The 21,759-nt window shown below is 48.5% G+C and overlaps 1 protein-coding gene across 1 annotated transcript in view; it reads left to right on the forward strand.

Annotated features, from left to right (window-relative positions):
• SLC6A7 (solute carrier family 6 member 7) overlaps window positions 1–21,759 on the forward strand; it is a 215,126-nt gene that overhangs the window by 168,147 nt on the left and 25,220 nt on the right. Inside the window, exon 13 of the mRNA XM_073649788.1 lies at window positions 3,957–4,124. Coding sequence (XP_073505889.1) covers window positions 3,957–4,124 — 168 coding nt within the window. The remainder of the gene's footprint in view (window positions 1–3,956; window positions 4,125–21,759) is intronic.

Below are 21,759 nucleotides of genomic sequence, written 5' to 3' on the forward strand. Positions count from 1 at the left end.
CAAACTGTTCACTTAGGAAGCAACACTGATTGATAGTGTTGAGCGAGCACTAAAATGCTCGGGTGCTCGAAGCTCGGGCTGAGCTCGCCGTGATACTCGGGTGCTCGACCCGAACAACGAGCCCAATGTTAGTCTATGGGAGACCCAAGCTTTTTTGCGGCGGCACCCCCGGCAGTCTTTTAAAAGCCTAACAAGTGCCCAAAACGATAGTGACAGTGCTCAAATGACATGGGGACAGCATGGGGATCGCCCCAGGAAGCATTTCTGACCCCCAGGTCACTGCTGTCAACAACGTGGTCAGAGGTATTAAGCCACTTTTAAGGGCTCACAATAAAACGTTCAAAAACGAAACTGAAACTGCTTTCCTGTGAAATATGTAAGGAACATCCTTTCCAGGGTAAAGACTTGTGTATAAGGTAAAATAAATAACCCCCCCCAAAAAAATACTCCTCCACACCTTGGGCTATGTTCTCAAGTAGCATTTTTTATGCGTTTTTGCACTTTTGTATTGCTTTCAACCGTGACAAATGCATTCACCGGGAAATGTCATTTTAACATTTTACAACCTTATCTGGCCATGTGCTGTGTGACACATGCATACAGTGCTGAAAAGACATGGGAACAGCATGGGGAAGACCCCTGGAAGCATCTCTGACACCCAGGTCACTGCCTAAAAGTGTGCCCATCAGAAGTCATCCTTGCCACATCTGAAGATGCAGACTTGCAACTATCCCCGTGCAAGTTCTTGTCCCAGGGCAGTGTTCAATTGTACCTCCCCCATTCCTTGCAATGCAAGCGCAAATATGTAGCCAACCACCCACCCACCCCCAGGCTGCAATACCATACTGCTTGCTTGCACTTGAATTTGGGCCTTTTAGGCATGTGGAGGCGGAATCTGGCCACCACGTCATGGCTGCGTTGGCGGCCTGGAATCCATACTCAGTTCCCAGCCGCCCGGCGGCCGGGTGTCCACACTCGGTCCCCAGCCGCCAGGGGGCGGCCGGGTGTCCATACTCGGTCCCCAGCCGCCCCGCATCTGGGTGTCCACACACGGTCCCCAGCCGCCTGGGGGCAGCCGTGTGTCCATAAACGGTCCCCAGCCGCCCCTATTTCTCCTTGGAACATCCCCACACACACTTTTCTTAGCCCGGCCTGCTTTAGGGCAGCATTGGACGAGCCCACCAGAGAGCCAGACTCCTCCGGTGGGCCCTGGCTTCTCCATCAGGGGAGTTTAGAGTGCCAAGGTGAGGAGCATGATGATGATGGTACAAGTTAGCATCTGCTTTGTTTTCTTGGAATGCAAACGTAAGTGTGCAGCCTGCCACCCACCCACCCCCAGGCTGCAATACCATACTGCTTGCTTGATTGCACTTGAAATTGGGCCTTTTAGACATGTGGAGGCAGAATCTGGCCACCACGTCATGGCTGCGTTGGCGGCCTGGAATCCATACTCAGTCCCCAGCCACCTGGCGGCCTGATGTCCATACTCGGTCCCCAGCCGCCCCGCGGCTGGGTGTCCACACACGGTCCCCAGCCGCCTGAGAGCAGCCGGGTGTCTATAAACGGTCCTCAGCCGCCCCTATTTCTCCTTGGCACATCCCCCCACACACTTTTCTTAGCCCGGCCTGCTTTAGGGCAGCATTGGACAAGCCCACCAGAGAACCAGACTCCTCCGGTGGGCCCTGGCTTCTCCATCAGGGGAGTTGAGAGTGCCAAGGTGAGAAGCATGATGATGATACAAGTTAGCATCTGCTTTGTTTTCTTGGAATGCAAGCGTATGTATGTAGTAGCGGCTAGGCCTGAGGTGGTCAGCGTTTTGGCGCATATCCTACCTCCTCCGAGGATTGCTGGATGTTTTCCTCCTACTATCCCAGTTCTATGACTCCCGTTAAAACAAAGCTTCAGGTGATAAATGATGGATGAGGTAGTGGCAAAGGAGAAATAGCAGGAGGAACAGGGACCATTCACATCATTATTAGGCCAGTCAACCACATATGTTTTGTAGGATATGTTTCTGTAACAAAATGAGCGGTTCAGCTACACAGTTATAGGGCATACAGTGAGTGCAATGCCTACCAAAAATTTTGAGGCACTCCAATGCCCCTTGGAAATGACATGGAGGTCAGAGGGCCTTAACTAAACCGTTTTTTCCATTTATAGCAACTGGGACTCCTGTGCACTGTTGGCCTAAGCAGTGAATGGAAGGCTTTCCAAAAATTATGAGGAACTGCAATGCCCCTTTAAACAGACGTGGATTAAGTTGTGGAGGTCGCAGTAGCTTAACAAGACGCTTTTAATGCCCCTCAGAAGAGACGTGGAGGTCCCAGTAGCTTAACAAGACGCTTTTAATGCCCCTCAGAAGAGACATGGAGGTCGCAGTAGCTTAACAAGACGCTTTTGATGCCCCTCGGAAAAGTGGTGGAGGTCACAGTAGCTTAACAAGACGTTTTTAATGCCCCTCGGAAAAGTGATGGAGGTCGCAGTAGCTTAACAAGACGCTTTTAATGCCCTTCGGAAAAGTGGTGGAGGTCGCAGTAGCTTAAAAAGACGCTTTTAATGCCCCTTACAAGAGCCATACAGTACAGCATCTTTAAAACATTATTCCGCCGGCCGCGACCAATCAGCGATATTGGCGCCAAATTTAAAAACCGCTGTGCTGATTGGTCGCGCCAACCGGCTGTGACCAATCAGCGATATTGGCGCCAAATTTAAAAACCGCTGTGCTGATTGGTCGCGCCCACCGGCTGCGACCAATCAGCGATATTGGCGCCAAATTTAAAAACCGCTGTGCTGATTGGTCGCGCCCGCCGGCCGCAACCAATCATCGATATTGCCGCCAAATTTAAACACCGCTGTGCTGATTGGTCGCGCCCGCTGGCCACGACCAATCAGCGATATTACCGCCAAATTTAAACACCGCTCTGCTGATTGCGCCCGGGGTACCGCATACATATTCTAGAATACCCAATGTGTTTGAATCGGGCCACCATCTAGTGCAGTATATAAACCCGTATATAGAGGATGAAACATTATTACATCCTCAAAAGGGTTTTATAATCTAACAATATTTAAGAAAATAATTATACTTGGTATATATTCATACACTGTTGTGTATTACAAAGATGGTTTCTTCATATTTAATTACTCATTCAAAATTATGTGGATATGCAACATATATATAGAGAAAACTGAAGAAAAGCCAAGTTGGACTGCAAGTAGAGATTTCACATACTGCGCTCCAGAAGAAACAAATGTGAATATCTCTGGAATGGAGTGACGCAGCAAAAAACGGAAAACAGTGGGAGAATCATGGGAGCTCAGAGTTTTTTACGAGATATTTACCTAATTTTTTTTTAGCAAGTGACAACATTGGCTTTATGCTGATGCCCTTCGTTCCTAGAATACGTGAATTTGCAGACCCATAATATCCACTTACGTATAATGTTTGGAAATTTACATATTATAATTGTTGTTTTTGAGCAGTAAGTTGAAGTCACACATAATGTTGATTATCATTTCTAATATAATAACTAGTGGGTACAACTGCATCAAATTATGGAGATTTGTGTACAGCAGTGACCTGAATAAGCAGGGCTGAAGTTGAAACTTATGCAACTTTTATTCAGGTTCCTTTTTTTTATATATTTTCAAAATGATCAAGAGTTTAAATATTTTGGGTTTAAATGTAATTTCTGAACTAAACAAATCACAACTTGTCCTTCAGGATTTTTTATACATTAAACAGAATAAAAACTATCTTCTGTTTCACTCTGGAAACCATCAGCAAGTAGGCTGTTGTTTTTAGTCTAAAAAATAAATTGTCAGTAGCTAACCTGCTTGCTGATGGTTTCTAACCAGCAACGGATTTTTTTACATACTGTGCAAAGTAAAAATGGGAAAATGGGTTGTAATAATTCTAATTTTCTTTCTAATCAGCTGCTTTCCTGTCGTCCCAGGGTCTGCTGGCGTATAGCATAATTAAATACCAGCCATCCAAGTATGGAAACTATCAATTCCCCTACTGGTCAGAGGCATTAGGAATCCTTATGGGACTTCTCTCATGCATGATGATCCCCATCGGGATGCTGGTTGCTGTGTTAAAAGAAGAAGGAACTCTATGGGAAGTAAGTAATGCACATAGAAATGTAACGTATAATGTATAGATAGTTAGATACCCTACAAATGGGTTCTTGGAAAGGGAGTACTGGTTTTCATCACCAAGATCTGGCTGTTGTATAAAGGGCTATTTTGCTTAGAAGTGGGTTGAGTTATTGCAGTTTTACTGTAAACTATAAATACATTTTATGGGATTAGACAAAAATATTTTTCCCTAGAAACAGCGCCACTTTTACCTAAAGGCTGGTTCTGGAATTGCAGCTAGATCCTATTTAATGGAGTCGAATTGAGCTGCAATAGTATAAACAAACTTTGGAGCAGAATGGTGCGAATATTTGGCAGACTGCTCTGAAGGGTGAATATTCCAAAAGCGAAGGGAGTATAAAGGCCCCTTTGGCATTTTCCTTGCACAGTATTTCACCAGGGCTACTTAGCTCCTTTTAGGTGGGCAGCCTAAAGCTGGAAGACCTGAGAAGGATAAGTGAAATATTTTTTTGTGCTGTTGCCCTTTTACTCTGTGAATCATGGGGGTCCCAGCAATAGGGGGAGTTATTAAAATGAATGCAAACGGAAGAAAGAAGGACTTTTCTATGGAAACCAATGAGACTGACAAAGTCTAGCACAGTCCAAGGATAGTCACAAGGTGTCAACATAATGCCACCATACGGTGCTGCCATATACATTTTTTTTTCTTGTTTATATTTATGTTTATTTTTTTTGCCAATTTTATTTATTTTTATTTTTCTGTTATTTTTTTCTTTTTTCAAATTTTTTTTCCTATTTTTTTATTTTTTCTCTCTTTTTTTTTTTTACATGTTTTCTTTTTCCTATTTTTTCTTTTTTTTGTAATGCCATTAAAGAGTGCACTAATGTTATTGGCAAAAATATATATACCCATATCAACAAAGATACAAATATACACAAACTATATACACACAAGTCATTTATACTAGTAGATAGCCTGTCCCAGAAAGGTTAATGTAATAAAAATGCATCTGCTTAAAGAGGACTTGCTACCACGTCAAAAGGTGTCCAGTGTTTGCTTTCATAATAATTCCACTTGTCTCCTGAATATTGCAGTCTTTGGATTTTAATTATCCACCATACTGTTCCAGTGATATGGGCTTTTTGATTTAGTGCTATTTTTTATGGTCCTTCTAAGGGGGCGTGGCTCTTAGGGTAGCTATGCAAAGCACCACAAAGACACCCCCCCTAAGAGTCCTGTGACTCATGCCCCCTAGGAAAGACCATAAAAATTAGCACTAAATTTAAAAGCCCATATCTCTGGAACCATAAAGTGGATATAAAAAAACTCAAAGCTGTAAACTCAGGAAAATAGTGGAAATAAATTAAGAGCAAAAACTGGCCACTTTTCACTTGATGACAGGTCCCCTTTAAGGGCAAAGTTCTTGTCCCAGGACAACAAAGGCGATCTATAGTTTTAATGGAAAGCTGTTTCAAATACACAAAATACCCAGGACAAACCAACATGGAGATCCCTTTGCGTGTTGCCCCACTTGCCTACTTTCGTCGACACTCGTGGATTTTTTTCTTAAGCCATAGCAGCTGTTTTTATTTTATTGTTAGTGTAGCGCCCCGAGGGTTCGGCCGCTACAGGGGTATTGCAACTCTGCCAGAGGTGTGATATTCCACTCCCGGGTAAGGATGGAGTGTGGACCGGGACTCAGTTAGCTGCATGCATCACACACACCCCATTTCCGGGGGACAGCTCAACGGTGCTCCCATTAGTACAGTAATGCAGGCATGACAGAACATGTCCCTGGCTGGAGTGGGGAGGGGGGAGGAAAACCCAGTGATGTAGGAGCAGGAGGGGACGGTTTCTGGGCATAGGTAGGAGCCCATTGGTTGCAAGTCACCTGGGCTCATACACAGAGAGGGAGGTATAAGAGGTGGGCACCATCTTAGTTCTGGGTTAAGTTCAGTCAGTGGAGTGAGAGAAGGAGTTCAGCCAGAGAGGGCTGACAGGGAGCTGTGGCTCAGTCTGGGCCCAGCTCCACGAGGCAGGCCTAGGGTGAAGGCCGGAACCAGAAGAGAGGAACAGAAACAGAAAGGAAAAGAAAGGAACAGAAACAGAAAGGAACAGCAAAGAAAGAGAAGTACCCAAAGTGTAGAAAGGCCCAGAGACACGAAGGCGGAAGGAACCCTAAGGACCCAGGAAATTACGGGTGACGGGTTGGCAGAACAGGGTACCGGATCCCAAGTTGGTGGAGGTGACTAATCCTTAACCAAGAACCGGTGGTCGTGATCATTTACTGGTGCGACCCCTCACTACACCTACTAGGAAGGCACACCACATAGGGTCAGGGAAGTGGACACCCAGTCCTCCCAGGAGAAGACCAGAGGCAGCTGGACAGAAGTAGTGTCACTGGTGGGGCACGGCTGATGAAAGGATAGAAGGGAGTCCTGTGCCACACTCCGGAATTGCCTGGGGGTTGATCGAGCACCCTGCATGGTGGACGCAGCACGGCTCAGGCGGTCCTATCTGTGCACAAGTGACCTGGATGAGAACTGTGAGTAAAGAACCTGAACTGCAACACCTTGTCTCTGTGCTTTCTCACCGCGTCAGGACTACTAGCACTGGGACGTCCCGCACCACAACCACCATCATCACTCTACACTGCCCTGAAGCTATACTCCTCCCGTGGGGAGTTGTACTACACTCTGCTGCCCTCACAACATCAGCCTCAGAGGTCTGCTCCACAGCGGCGGTTCTTATTGACCGCAATCCACGGGTGGCGTAGTCGGACATTTAATCATAAAAACCACATAGATAGACTGCCACTGGTTTGACCACCCTGAGCCACGGGACCGGGTCGCCGCCACAGTGACTACAACCTCCAGCATCCCACAAAAGGGCCCGGTTCCGGGTTCCCCACGCGGCCCAGGGGGCGCGTCATTAGTGTATGTAATTAATATGTTCCCTATAAACAACACTCCGAGTAAATACTTTGTCACTATTTTTTACTAATCTTCCCTGCAAAAGGGAATCCAAAACCTTTACTTTCACATCTGCTCTTCTCCTTACTCTTGAGAAGGCGATATACAATTGTCCCTGGCCAAAAACTGGCTCCAGCAAATAAAATCCTATACTTGCGATCCGCACGTCACATGCCCTCATTCAAAAGGAGTCCAGGGCCCTTATATTATAAAATTATTATGTGTGCCAACAAAACAGGTTCCAGCCCTGCCTCCACGCTCTCTGGTTATTTAGCACCACGCTCTCTGCTGGTTTAGGATTATGCTTTTGTCCCTCTAACAGGGTTAAAATACCCAGTCCTGGGAGAGCTACTGTGCAAACTACTCTCGTAAAGGACCCTGGTGGGGGCCTCCGATTCTTCCTGAAAGGCCACAAGTCCTCCTGACAAAGTTTACCAAAGCACGTTGGGCCTCCTTCGCTTCAGTTGACCCCTGCCCTATCCGCTGCCCCAGCCCAGTCCAACCTCTGTACCGTACATCGGTGCTAGAAGTGACGACTCGGCTCATTCGCGCCTCACGTTCACCATCACAAGCGTCCTCTTACAAACGGAGTCTCCTCACGGATCTTCTGTGCTTGACCGATGGCGGGTGTCTCCCAGGTCTGAGGGAAAGAGGGCTGGGCTTTGGTTCTTGACTGGCGTCGTCTGAGCTCTGGGTCTTGACTGGCGCAGGTCTGGGATTCGGGTCTTGACTGGTGTAGTCGGGACTCTGGATCTTGACTGGCGCAGATCGCATCCTTGGGTCTTGACTGACGCAGTCTGGACTCTTGGTCTCACTTGGTGAAGCTGGAGTCCTGTTTGTAACCTGACAGAAGCTCGCTGAGCACGTCTGGACCGCTCTCTACATTGGCGCAAAAACACGCTCCGGTTTGGCGTGCAGACTCTTTATATTGAGGAACTCCATCAACAAGGGCACCTAACTGGGTGTAACATCTAAACTTGACCCCTCTACAACACTTCCTCTTCCAGTTAGTTCTGCATGGTCCCGTCTGAAGGTGACAGCCTTCTCACACTAATGATACACAGCGCCGGGGTTTTTCAGGTGTATTTTCACCTCCTCTTACACTTGGGCAACAGTATCTGACTCACCCCCTGGGCCGTGGGGTACTCAAGATCGGGTCTCTAGGTTGCGCGGTGCTGATGGGGGTAGTAGTGGCAACCCGGTCCCGTGCTCAGGGTGTCAAGCTAAAATGGTGGCAGTCTCTTTATATATATATACATGTGAAAGTCCGACTACGCCACCCGTGGATTACTGTCAGGGATAACCACCGCTGCAGGACAGACCGCTGGGGCTGGTGTTGGTGAGCAGCACAGAAATGGTATAACTCCCCACGGGAGGAGTGTAGCCCCAGGGCAGTGCAGGGGGATGTTGGGGGTGATAGTTCCGGCTGCGATAGTCAGTATGCAGAGTCTGCTTAAACAGTTCAGGGTCTTTATTGTAACAGATGGTAATGACCCAACAACAGTACCGGCTAGAAGGGGGCCTGGATGTCTGAGAACACTCAGGATGCCCCTCTGGTCAGGGTGAGGGTGTAGGCCTACCGTGCTCTCTATGCTCTTTCTGACTATTCCCCTCTTCGTGGTATAATAGCCCACGTTCCTGAGCGTGCCGTGTATTCTCGCCCGTATGGCTTGCAACTTGGGTTCCTTTTACCTTTGGCCTCTCTTGGCCTTTCTTGTCCCTTCTGTTGTGGCGGAGCCTCCGGGCTTTTTAGGCCAAAGGACATGAAATCCCTTGCAGATTGGTTCTCTGCTGTGGGACTTAGAGTCTTCACAACCTCGGACCCCAATGTCCGGTTAGATGGTTCTCTATCTGCCAGGACAGGCTCTCCGCGCCGTACGTCCCTGGCTCGTGGCTTCTCCACAGCCTCACGACCTCCTCAGCTACAGCTGAACTGTCCCTCCTTCTCTGGGACTAGTCTCACTCCTGAGCTAGGTCGTCCAGTTCTCCCTAACCCTGCCCCCAGTTCCAGCTTTTATAGGGGCAACCAGCTCCCCCTACTGGCCTGGGACAGGAGGTGCTGTATGCTAATTGTCCCTAACCAGGGAACCTCCCTCCTGCTCTCAGACACAGACTTTATTATTTGTTGCATCCAGGCCTGGGGTGACACATATCCGCTTGGCACAGGAGCTGCTAAGCATGGACCCCCTTGTGCTAGCTAGTGCCCACATCATGCTGTTTATTCCTGTGCAGCACTTTAATGCAGCAGGAATCAGTGTGCACAGAAGCTGGTGGGTACAGCCCTTTCCCACCGGCTCGGTTCCTCCCACATTATGCTGTACATTTCTGTCAAGTGCCTTCATATGTGAGAAAGGTTGGTGAAGCAGGAGCAGGTTAGTGTAGTGGTAGTCACTCTCAGTCTGTGTCAAAGCCCCTGGGAGAAGCGTTGGCGAAACAGCATCGGGGTGGAGAGGACACTGCGTTACAGTTGCAAAGGTGGCTGGCTGATTAGGTAACTTTACCTTCACAATATTTATTTCTGGATAGCTGGCCATTGCTATCAGATAATAGTCAGGTATATGTGTAATTTGCTATTTCCTCTTTGAATTTTATATCCATCTTTTGACAATTACAAGACTCTCTAGGGATTATAATCTTGTTTATGCATGTGTCCTCTTCCTTTTTGGAGGCTGTTGCCCTGTCTTTTTAATTGTTTTTATATTTTGATTGAATAAAATGTAAAATTTAGATCTTGGTTGTTTAATATATAAATATTTATATATATATATATATATATATACTAGATGGTGGCCCGATTCTAACACATCGGGTATTCTAGAATATGTATGCGGCCGACCGGGTGCAATCAGCAGAGTGGTGTTTAAATTTAGCGCCAAAATCACTGATTCGTCGGGGCCGGCAACCGCGAATAATCAGCAAAGCTGTGTTTAAATTTGTCGGCAATATCGGTGATTGGTCGCAGGCAGCGGCCACGACCAATCGGCGAACCGTGTTAGTGAGGACTGGAGAGCGTGTTTAAATTTGGCGCCAAAATCGCTGATTGGTCGCGGCCGGCAACCGTGACCAATCAGCAAAGCGGTGTTAAAATTTAGCGCCTATATCGCTGATTGGTCACGGCCGGCGGTCACGACTAATCAGCAGAGCGGGGTTTAAATTTGGCGCCAATATCGCTGATTGGTCGCGGCTGGCCACCGCGACCAATCAGCAAAGCGGTGTTTAAATTTGGCGCCAATAATGTTGATTAGTTGCGGCCGGCGATCGCAGCCAATCAGCAGAGCTGTGTTTAAATTTGGCGCCAATATCGCTGATTGGTCACAGCCGGTGGTTGCGACTAATCAGCAGAGCAGGGTTTAAATTTGGCGCCAATACTGCTGATGGGTTGCCACCGGCGACCGCGACCAATCAGCAGAGCGGTGTTTACATTTAGCACTAAAATCGCTGATTGGTCGCGGCCGGCGGTCGCAACCAATCAGCAGAGCGGGGTTTAAATTTGGCGCCAAAATCGCTAATTGGTCGCGGCTGGCCACCGCGACCAATGAGCAGAGCGGGGTTTAAATTTGGCGCCAATAATGCTGATTGGTCACGGCCGCGACCAATCAGCAGAGCGGGGTTTAAATTTGGCGCCAATACAGCTGATTGTTCTCAGTTGCCGGCCGAGACCAATCAGCAGAGCGGGGTTTAAATTTGGCGCCAAAATCGCTGATTGGTCGCAGCCGGCCACCGCGACCAATCAGCAAAGCGGTGTTTAAATTTGGCGCCAATAATGTTGATTAGTCGCGGCCGGCGATCGCAACCAATCAGCAGAGCTGTGTTTAAATTTGGCGCCAATATCGCTGATTGGTCACAGCCGGTGGTTGCGACTAATCAGCAGAGCGGGGTTTAAATTTGGCGCCAATACTGCTGATGGGTTGCCACCGGCGACCGCGACCAATCAGCAGAGCGGTGTTTACATTTAGCACTAAAATCGCTGATTGGTCGCGGCCGGCGGTCGCAACCAATCAGCAGAGCGGGGTTTAAATTTGGCGCCAAAATCGCTAATTGGTCGCGGCTGGCCACCGCGACCAATGAGCAGAGTGGGGTTTAAATTTGGCGCCAATAATGCTGATTGGTCACGGCCGCGACCAATCAGCAGAGCGGGGTTTAAATTTGGCGCCAATACAGCTGATTGTTCTCAGTTGCCGGCCGAGACCAATCAGCAGAGCGGGGTTTAAATTTGGCGCCAAAATCGCTGATTGGTCGCGGCCGGCCACCGCGACCAATCAGCAAAGCGGTGTTTAAATTTGGCGCCAATAATGTTGATTAGTCGCGGCCGGCGATCGCAACCAATCAGCAGAGCTGTGTTTAAATTTGGCGCCAATATCGCTGATTGGTCACAGCCGGTGGTTGCGACTAATCAGCAGAGCGGGGTTTAAATTTGGCGCCAATACTGCTGATGGGTTGCCACCGGCGACCGCGACCAATCAGCAGAGCGGTGTTTAAATTTAGCGCTAAAATCGCTGATTGGTCGTAACCAATCAGCAGAGCATTGCTTAAATTTGGCGCCAATCTCGCTGATTGGTCGCGGTCGGCCGGCGGCCGCGACCAATCAGCAGAGCGTTGTTTAAATTTGGCGGCAATCAGCAGAGCAGTGTTTAAATTTGGCGCCAATATCGCTGATTAGTCGCGGCCGGCTATCGCAACCAATCAGCAGAGCTGTGTTTAAATTTGCCGCTAAAATCGCTGATTGGTCGCGGCTGGCGATCGCGACCAATCAGCAAAGCTTTGTTTAAATTTGGCGCCAATAATGCTGATTGGTCGCAGCCGGCGACTGTGACCAATCAGCAGAGCGTTGTTTAACTTTGTCGCCAATAATGCTGATTGGTCACGGTCGCCGGCTGCGACCAATCAGCAGAGCGGTGTTTAAATTTGGCGCTAATCTCGCTGATTGGTCGCGGCTGGCGACCAATCAGCAGAGCGTTGCTTAAATTTGGCGCTAATCTCGCTGATTGGTCGCGGCTGGCGACCAATCAGCAGAGCGTTGCTTAAATTTGGCGCCAATCTCGCTGATTGGTCGCGGTCGGCCGGCGGCCGCGACCAATCAGCAGAGCGTTGTTTAAATTTGGCGCCAATCAGCAGAGCGGGGTTTAAATTTGGCGCCAAAACTGCTGATTGATCGCGGTGGCCAGCCGTGACCAATCAGCAGAGCGGGGTTTAAATTTGGCACCAATCTCGCTGATTGGTCGCGGTGGTCGGCCGTGACCAATCAGCAGAGCGGGGTTTAAATTTGGCGCCAATAATGCTGATTGGTCGCTGTCGCCGGCCGCGACCAATCAGCAAAGCGGCGTTTAAATTTTCCGCCCATATCGCTAATTGGTCACGGCCGTCGACCGCGACCAATCAGCGTCGTGTTATTGTGCTCCCGGGAGCGGCGCTACTTGTGCGGCTACTTCCGCTGCGAGCAGCCGGGAGATGAGCGGCTGCTCGCAGCAGAAGCATCCCGACCGGTGGCGCCGCTCCCCGGTCCTCCGTTCACACTTGCCATCGGAAGTGGGGCCGCTGATCTTCCGACGTCAGCCGCATGGAGGTCAGCGGCGCCGGTCGGGGTAGTTCTGCTGCTAGTGCCGCTCATCTGCCAGCTGCATCGCCGCTGACCTTCGTCCGGCAGATGAGCCGCTAACGGCTGCCATCTTTTTTCGGAAATCCATATCTACTATATAATTGTCTTATCCCGTCTGTCTGTCTATCTGTCTATCTGTCTGTCTGTCTGTCTCTCTGTCTGTCTGTCTGTCCTGGAAATCCCTCGTCGCGGGCGACCGCTACCTATCAGCGAGATTGGCGCCAAATTTAAACAACGTTCTGCTGATTGGCGCCAAATTTAAACAACGCTCTGCTGATTGTTCGCGGCTGCCAGCCACAGCCAATCAGCGAGATTGGCGCCAAATTTAAACAATGCTCTGCTGATTGGTCGCTGACGCAAGACGCGACCAATCAGCGAGACTGGCGACAAATTTAAACAACGCTCTGCTGATTGGTCGCGGACGGCAGACGCGACCAATCAGCGAGATTGGCGCCAAATTTAAACAACGCTCTGCTGATTGGTTGCGGTGGCCGGCCGCGACCAATCAGCAATTTTGATGCCAATTTGAAACACCGCTCTGCTGATTGGTCGCGGTCTCTGGCCGCGACCAATCAGCAATATTGGCGCCAAATTTAAACCTCGCTCTGCTGATTAGTCGCAACCACCGGCCGTAACCAATCAGCGATATTGGCGCCAAATTTAAACACCGCTTCGCTGATTGGTCGTGGTGGCCGGCCGCGACCAATCAGCGATATTAGCACCATATTTAAACACCGCTCTGCTCATTGGTCGCAGTTACCGGTCACAAATAACCAGCATTATTGGCGACAAATTTAAACACCGCTCTGCTGATTAGTCGCGGCCGTGACCAATCACCATTATTGGCGCCAAATTTAAATAACGCTCTGCTGATTGGTCGCGACCGCCGGCCGCAACCAATCAGCATTATTGCCGCCAAATTTAAACCCCCCTCTGCTGATTGGTCGCGTTCGCTGGCCGCGACCAATCAGCGATTTTGGCGCCAAATTTAAACACCGCTCTGCTGATTGCGCCCGGTCTGCCGCATACCTATTCTAGAATACCCGATGCGTTAGAATCGGGCCACCATCTAGTATATATATATATATATATATATATATATATATGTATATGTATATATATATATATATATATACACACACACACACACGTCATAAACATATTGTATATACAAACTATTGAAATTCTCACATATGCGCCCAGGAGCTGATGAAGTGTATTTGTCGGCCGTTACTTTACATTTAGACAGGTCTGTGCACTGTTTGGCTGTTTTCCCCTCATGAAGCATCACATTATAGCTCTACACGCAGGTCCGTGCTCCTGTCTCTAAAGCAACCGCACATGAAGTGATTCTTCTCCTGACGATCTGTGATTTTGTGAATCATAAGGGAAATGTGACTTGTGGAGTGAATGGCTCCTCACTTCCTCCATCTCGGTGAGAAGCAATGAAGCAAAAGAACTGACTCTTTCTCCGTTTTAAGTGCTATCCTGCAGAACACATGATTTTGGTCTTTTTTTTACCCATGGGTTGTGAGTCATAGTGTTAAACATTTAACAGAACCAGATAAAAATCCCCTAAAATTGAAATCTGTTGAACAATTAAATCTAAATTGCAGAAATACAAGACTACACAGAAATTATAGGGCCCCATAAAAAAAAAACTTTCTCCTGGGAGCTCAAGCAAATGTACTATGGGAATTTACTAAGATCGGCATGGAGAAGAACGAATCTCGCTTTGGTCTCATTTGCCAATTTTGGTCAGCTGATTTAATTTGGTCCAAACTTTGGTGTAACTAGAGTCCTATGAGGTTTGGGGCAAATTTTGGACCAACCACCACCAGGATTTGCCATAACAACACATAAAATATTAGCCCAAGTAAAAAATACTACCACATTGTTACTGAACAAAATTCACTATACTAATACCAATACTAGAAACAATACCGTTATACATGGAACAAATACCGCCACACCAGGACCATATATTACCACTACATAGTGACCAAATAATTTTCCCCAATACAGCAACACTAATACCCCCTATGCCTCCATTTGTAGAGCGGTGTCTGTCACTCTCTACCTGTCCTCCATGTGTAGTGCAGGGTCTGTCACACTCTATATGCCCTCCATGTCTAGTGTGGGGTCTGTCACTCTCTACCTGTCCTCCATGTCTAGTGTGGGGTCTGTCACTCTTTACCTGTCCTCCATGTGTAGTGTTGGGTCTGTCACTCTCTACCTGTCCTCCATGTCTAGTGTGGGGTCTGTCACTCTCTATCTGCCCTCCATGTGTAGTGTGGGGTCTGTCAGCTCACCCCAAACCATCTCGATTGTGTTCAGGTCTGGTGACTGTGTAGCACCCCATCAGTCTCCTTCTTGGTCAAATAGCCCTTACACAGCCTGGAGGTGTGTTTGGGGTCACTGTCCTGTTGAAAAATAAATGATGGTCCAACTAAACGCAAACCGGATGGAATAGCATGCCGCTGCAAGATGCTGTGGTAGCCATGCTGGTTCAGTATGCCTTCAAATTTGAATAAATCCCCAACAGTGTCACCAGCAAAGCACCCCCACACCATCACACCTCCTCCTCCATGCTTCACGGTGGGAACCAGGCATGTAGAGTCCATCCATTCACCTTTTATGCGTCGCACAAAGACACGGTGGTTGGAACCAAAGATCTCAAATTTGGACTCATCAGACCAAAGCACAGATTTTCACTCGTCTAATGTCCATTCCTTGTGTTCTTTAGCCCAAACAAGTCTCTTCTGCTTGTTGTGACGCGCCCTCAGAGCCGTGGGGTACTCGGCAGCTGGGCCTCTAGATGCCGGTGGGGAATATCACGGTGGCTGGCCCGGTCCGTGGCCCAGGGTGGTCACCAAAAAGGGGAATTATTTATAGGGGATTTGTAAAGTGTTTGTGACGCCACCTGTGGAATGCGGCCAAAGGGAGCCGCCGCTGCGGAGCAGTCCTCTGGAGCTGGTGTTACGGCAGCAGGGATGGTGTGGCTCTCCACAGGTAGAGCTAGCTCCAGGGCTGTGTAGGTAGTGTAAGTTGCGCTTGGCGTTGTAATGCAGGGAGGGAAAGATGGCGCAGCTGGAATAATGGACGGAGGCAGTACGGTGCAGTCATCCGAGTCTTTACTCACAGTTCTTATGACATTTCCACTGGTGCACTGTACAGGTGTCAGCCTCCCACGTCACGCTGCGTTCACCAGGCAGGGGTTCAGCACTTCCTCAGGCAGATTAGGAGCACCTGATGGAACCCCACTTTCTTGTGTTCCTAGCTAGACCGTCTTCACGCTCGGTCTTTCTCCCTCCTGCCCTGCGCTTCCCACTCTCAATCCCGCTTGGGTGCTCTGAAGTCCCTCCTGTCTTGTTGGAGTTCCCGGACCTGCTTGACCCTCACAGGGATTAGAATGAGGCTTCGGCAACTGACTATATAAGCCAGAAGCCTCCGGTTTTTCCAGCCGAGACCTGGAGTAACACGGCTGGTCCAGGGGCCGGTCCCCTTCTTGCGGCCTACGATCCCTCTGTCTTCTGACAGATTCGGGGCATACGGGTGCCGTCCTGCACTCGCCGTACCCCTTGGGATCCCTTCTTTAGATCGGAGTCTACTCCTCTGCTCCCCTCCTGGGCCTTTAGGACTGGGCCCTACTTGTGGAGCAGAGCTCCTATAGAGACTCTGCTCCCAGACTTACTCTGTCTGAACTAACCTGCCACCCTAAGATGGCTTCCCTTTATATACCTCCTGTAAAAGTGCTCCCCTAAACTGCTTCCTCCACCCACACCCACTACTAGTTCCCCCTACCTTTGGGACAGGGCTCAGCAGCTACGCACATGCATGTTGCCCTTCCAGCCGGCCTGGAGCAGTGTAGTGGTGATTGTGGGTGTTGGGGTTCCGGGCAGCACTCCCTCGTTACCTGAGAGAAGGAGACACCACACCTCTGGGCGAGGCGCAGTACTTCCGCGGCGACTGAACTCCCAGGGGCGCCACAGTTGCCTGTCCTTAGCAGTGGTTTCCAAGCAGCTATTTTACCATGAAGGCCGGCTGCACAAAGTCTCCTCTTAACAGTTGTTGAAGAGATGTGTCTGCTGCTAGAACTCTGTGTGGCATTGACCTGGTCTCTAATCTGAGCTGCTGTTAACCTGCGATTTCTGAGGCTGGTGACTCGGATAAACTTATCCTCAGAAGCAGAGGTGACTCTTGGTCTTCCTTTCCTGGGGCGGTCCTGATGTGAGCCAGTTTCTTTGTAGCGCTTGATGGTTTTTGCAACTGCACTTGGGGACACTTTCAAAGTTTGCCCAATTTTTCGGACTGGCTGACCTTCATTTCTTAAAGTAATGATGGGCACTCATTTTTCTTTACTTAGCTGCTTTTTTCTTGCCATAATACAAATTCTAACAGTCTATTCAGTAGGACTATCAGCTGTGTATCCACCTGACTGCTGCACAACACAACTGATGGTCCCAACCCCATTTATAAGGCAAGAAATCCCACTTATTAAACCTGACAGGGCACACCTGTGATGTGAAAACCATTTCCGGTGACTACCTCTTGAAGCTCATCAAGAGAATGCCAAGAGTGTGCAAAGCAGTCATCAAAGCAAAAGGTGGCTACATTGAAGAACCTAGAATATAAGACATATTTTCAGTTGTTTCACACTTTTTTGTTAAGTATATAATTCCACATGTGTTAATTCATAGTTTTGATGCCTTCAGTGTGAATGTACAATTTTCAAAGTCATGAAAATACAGGAAAATCTTTAAATGAGAAGGTGTGTCCAAACTTTTGGTCTGTACTGTATGTGTGCAGAAATAATGAACGGGCTATAAAAATATAAAAGGACTTTGATTAGGGAACGTGAAAGACCACCCTAAATAGATTTTTTTTTAGGGAGCGCTAAAACTGTGTAAGTTGTGATTCATCCTAATTTCTTGGGGTAGAGCTTTCCAAAGAATAGGTGCAGCTCAGGAGAAGTCTTGGAGCCGGGAGTGGGAGGTACGGATTAGTGCGGATGTCGCTTGCGGAGCATAGAGAAAGGGTAGACTGATAAACAGAAATGAGGGAAGAGATGTATGGAGGTTAAGCACTGTGGAGAGCCTTGTGCATGAGAACAAGCAATTTAAATTGGATCCTATAATGTATGGGCAGCTAGTGCAATGACTGGCACAGATCAAAGGCGTCCGAATAACGATTAGCCAGATAGATGACCCTGGCTGCTGCATTAAGGATGGACTGGAGACGGGAAAGTCAAGTGAGGGGAAGGCCAATAAATAGAGAGTTACAATAGTCAAGGCGGGAGTGGATTAGGGCAACAGTGAGGGTTTTTGTTGTTTCCAAGGTAAGAAAGGGGAGGATTCTAGAGATGTTCTTCAGGTGCAAGCTACAAGAGCGCGCAAGAGATTGTATAAGGGGAAGGAAAGATTGGTGTCAATCAAAATGCCCAGACAGCGCGCCTGCTGGCTCGGCGTTATTGTGGTGCCACACACGGAGAGGGAAGTGTCAGATTTAAGGAGGTGAGTAGACGGCAAGAGCAGAAGAAGTTCAGTTTTGGAAAGGTTGAGTTTCAGATAGAAAGAGGACATGATGTTAGAAACTGCGGCCAGACAGTCTCTGGTGTTCTGTAGTACAGTGTGGGTAAGGTCAGGAGATGAAGTGTATAGTTGTGGGTCATCAGCATAAAGATGGTACTGAAAGCCAAATTTGCTGATGGTATGTCCAATTGGGGCCATGTAGAGAGAGAAGAGAAGAGGGTCAAGGATTGAACCCTGAGGAGCCCCAATAGTGAGAGGAAGGGGGGGAAGAAGTGGAGCCAGCAAACGATACACTGAAAGAGCGGTCCCATAGGTAGGAGGAGAACCAGGAGAGAGCAGTGTCCTTTATGCTGATTGAGTGGAGCATAGACAGTAGGAGATGGTGGTCAACAGTGTCGAAAGCTGCAGAGAGGTCAAGAAGAATGAGCAGAGAGTAGTCACTATTACATTTTGCTGTCAGAAGGTCATTGGTTACTTTGATGAGTGCAGTTTCTGTAGAATGTAGGGTGAGGAACCAGAGTGTGATGGGTCTAGAAGAGAGTGAATGGAGCGGTAACGGGTAAGGCGGGAGTAGACCAGGAGCCCCTAGAGTTTAGAGACGAAGGGGAGATTGGAGACTGGTCTGTAGTTGTTTGTGCAGGAAGGGTCAAGAGAGGGATTTTTTAATAATGGAGTAATGATGGAGTGTTTGAAGGAGGAGGGGAAGATACCAGAAGAGAGGAAGAGGTTGAAGATTTTAGTTAGGTGAGTAGTGACGACTGGAAAGAGAGACTGGAGTAGGTGTAAGGGAATGGGGTCAGTGGTGCATGTAGTGGGATGAGAGGAAGAGAGGAGCCTGGATACTTCTCCTGTGACTGGGTCAAATGTAGAGAGTGATCCAGAGGAGATGTGGGGAGGGATGGGAGTCACGGCACTTGTTGGCTGGGAGCTGATTTCCTGACGGATGTTCTCTATTTTCTCTGTGAAGTAGGAGGCCAGGTTCTCAGCACAAATGTCCATGATAGGGGCCTGCTCTTTAGGACTGAGGAAGGAGTGAAAGGTGTTGAAGAGTTTTTTGGGTTGTTGGATAGTGAGGAGATCATGGTGATGAAGTAGGACTGTTTGGCGAGGTGAAGGGCAGAGTTTTAGGTTTTTATCATAAATTTATAGTGGATAAAGTATTCTAGTGTGCGAGTTTTCCTCAATAGGCGTTCGGCACTCCTAGAGCATCGCTGGAGAAATCGGGTTTGCGGTGTGAGCCAGGGCTGTTATACTCTGTGTTTAGAGGTTCTGAGGCTGAGGGGCGCTACTTGGTCCAGGGTGCATCTGAGAGTGTCATTGTAGTAATTTACAGCCAGATCAGGACAAGAAAAAGAGGAGATTTGGGACAGTGATGAGTAAGGGAGTCTGTAAGTGTATGAGGGTTAATGGCTTGTAGTAGTGATGAGCGAGCACTAAAATGCTCAGGTACTCGTTGCTCGGGTCGAGCAAATTGGAATACTCGGGTGCTCGACCCGAGCAACGAGCCCAATGTAAGTCTATGGGAAACTCGAGCATTTTTCAGGCGGCTCCCCTCGGCAGTCTGCAGAGGGCCTAAAAATTGCCCAAATCGATGGGAACAGTGCTCAAATGACATGGAACAGCATGGGGAAGACCCCTGGAAGCATCTCTGACTCCCAGATCACTGCTGTCAGCAACGTGGTCAGAGTATTACACCACTTTTACGGACTCACAATAAAACATACAAAAACGAAACCAAAATGGATTTTCCTGGGAAATATGTTAAGGAACATCCGTTCCACGGTAATGACTTATATATAAGGCAAAATAAATAACCAAAAACAAAAATACTCCTCCACAACTTGGGCTATGTTCACACGTAGCGTTTTTGATGCATTTTTGCACTTTTGAATTGCTTTCAACCGAGACAAATGCATTCACCGGGAAATGTCATTTTAACATTTTACAACCTTATCTGGCCATGTGGTGTGTGACACATCATCAGACACATGCATACAGTGCTGAAAAGACATGGGAACAGCATGGGGAAGACCTCTGGAAGCATCTCTGACTCCCAGGTCACTGCCTAAAAGTGTGTCCATCATAAGTGATCCTTGGCACATGCGAAGATGCCTCCCGCCATGCACCTGTCGTTGCAGACTTGCAACAATCACCGTCCACGTCCTTGTCACACTGCAGCGTTCAGTTGTCCCTACCCCATTCCTTGGAATGCAATTGCAAGTATGCAGGCTGCCACCCACCCACAGGCTGCAATACTATACTGCCAAATTTTTGACAGCTTCTTGCACTTGAAATGTGGCCTTTTAGGCTCGTGGAGGCGGAAGCTTTTCACAACCTCATGCCAGCGGCAGCCGAGTGTCCATACTCGGTCCCCAGCCGCCACTATATTTCCCGGTATCGCCTCCGCCTTCCACAAGCACGGGTCCCACAACATTACCCGTGCCCCCCCAGTGTACTTACTGGGAAGGACCGCCTAACCACAAACACGTGGATAGGTGAATGTGGCCAGGGACGGTACGGAGCCAGTCCACAACTTTTTTTGCTAAGAGTTGTATTTAGCTTGGTGAAAGGACTGGCATAGAGGGAAACCGTATCTACTCTGCCTGTCATTTCTCCCAGGAAGTCCTGTAATTGAGCTTGTTGCAGAAGCAATGGCAGCCCATCCAACATCAACTCGCACTTGTCGGTGGTGCTTTGACACACACACATCTTTCTTTGTGCATTTAATTTCTTGAATACAGAGTTGGACAATGGCCTGATCTGTAATGCGTTTTGAGAAATAAGATGCATAAGGATGGCTGATGCACATTAAAAAAGCAGCCATAGAGTGCCCGGGAACCTTCCCCCACACTTTTCTTAGCCTGGGCTGCTTTTCGTCAGGGTTGGACGGGGACACCAGAGAACCGGAGACTTCTCCAGCGGGTCCTGGCTTCTCCTTCAGGAGAGTTCATAGTGCTGAGGTCAGGCCATGATGATGATAGAGGCCACCATCAGCTTAGTTTTCTGTTACTTGCCAGCCACCCACCCACCCACTGGCCGCAACAATAAATTGCCAGATTTCTGGGCAGCTCTTTGCACTTGAAATATGGCCTTAAGCTCGTGGAGGCGGAAGCTTTTCACAACCTCATGCCGGCGGCGGCCGGGTGTCCATACTCGGTCCCCAGCCGCCACTATATTTCCCAGTATCGCCTCCACCTTCCACAAGCACGGGTCCCACAACATTACCCGTGCCCTCCCCAGTGCACTTACTGGGAAGGACCGCCTAACCACAAACACGTGGACAGGTGAATGTGGCCAGGGACGGTACGGAGCCAGTCCACAACTTTTTTTGCTAAGAGTTGTATTTAGCTCGGTGAAAGGACTGGCATAGAGGGAAACCGAATCTACTCTGCCTGTCATTTCTCCCAGGAAGTCCTGTAATTGAGCTTGTTGCAGAAGCAATGGCAGCCCATCCAACATCAACTCGCACTTGTCGGTGGTGCTTTGACACACACACATCTTTCTTTGTGCATTTAATTTCTTGAATACAGAGTTGGACAATGGCCTGATCTGTAATGC

The sequence above is a fragment of the Phyllobates terribilis genome, unplaced genomic scaffold (assembly GCF_046119375.1).
Source record: "Phyllobates terribilis strain yellow unplaced genomic scaffold, ASM4611937v1 Scaffold_10__3_contigs__length_209671492, whole genome shotgun sequence".
NCBI lineage: Eukaryota > Metazoa > Chordata > Amphibia > Anura > Dendrobatidae > Phyllobates > Phyllobates terribilis.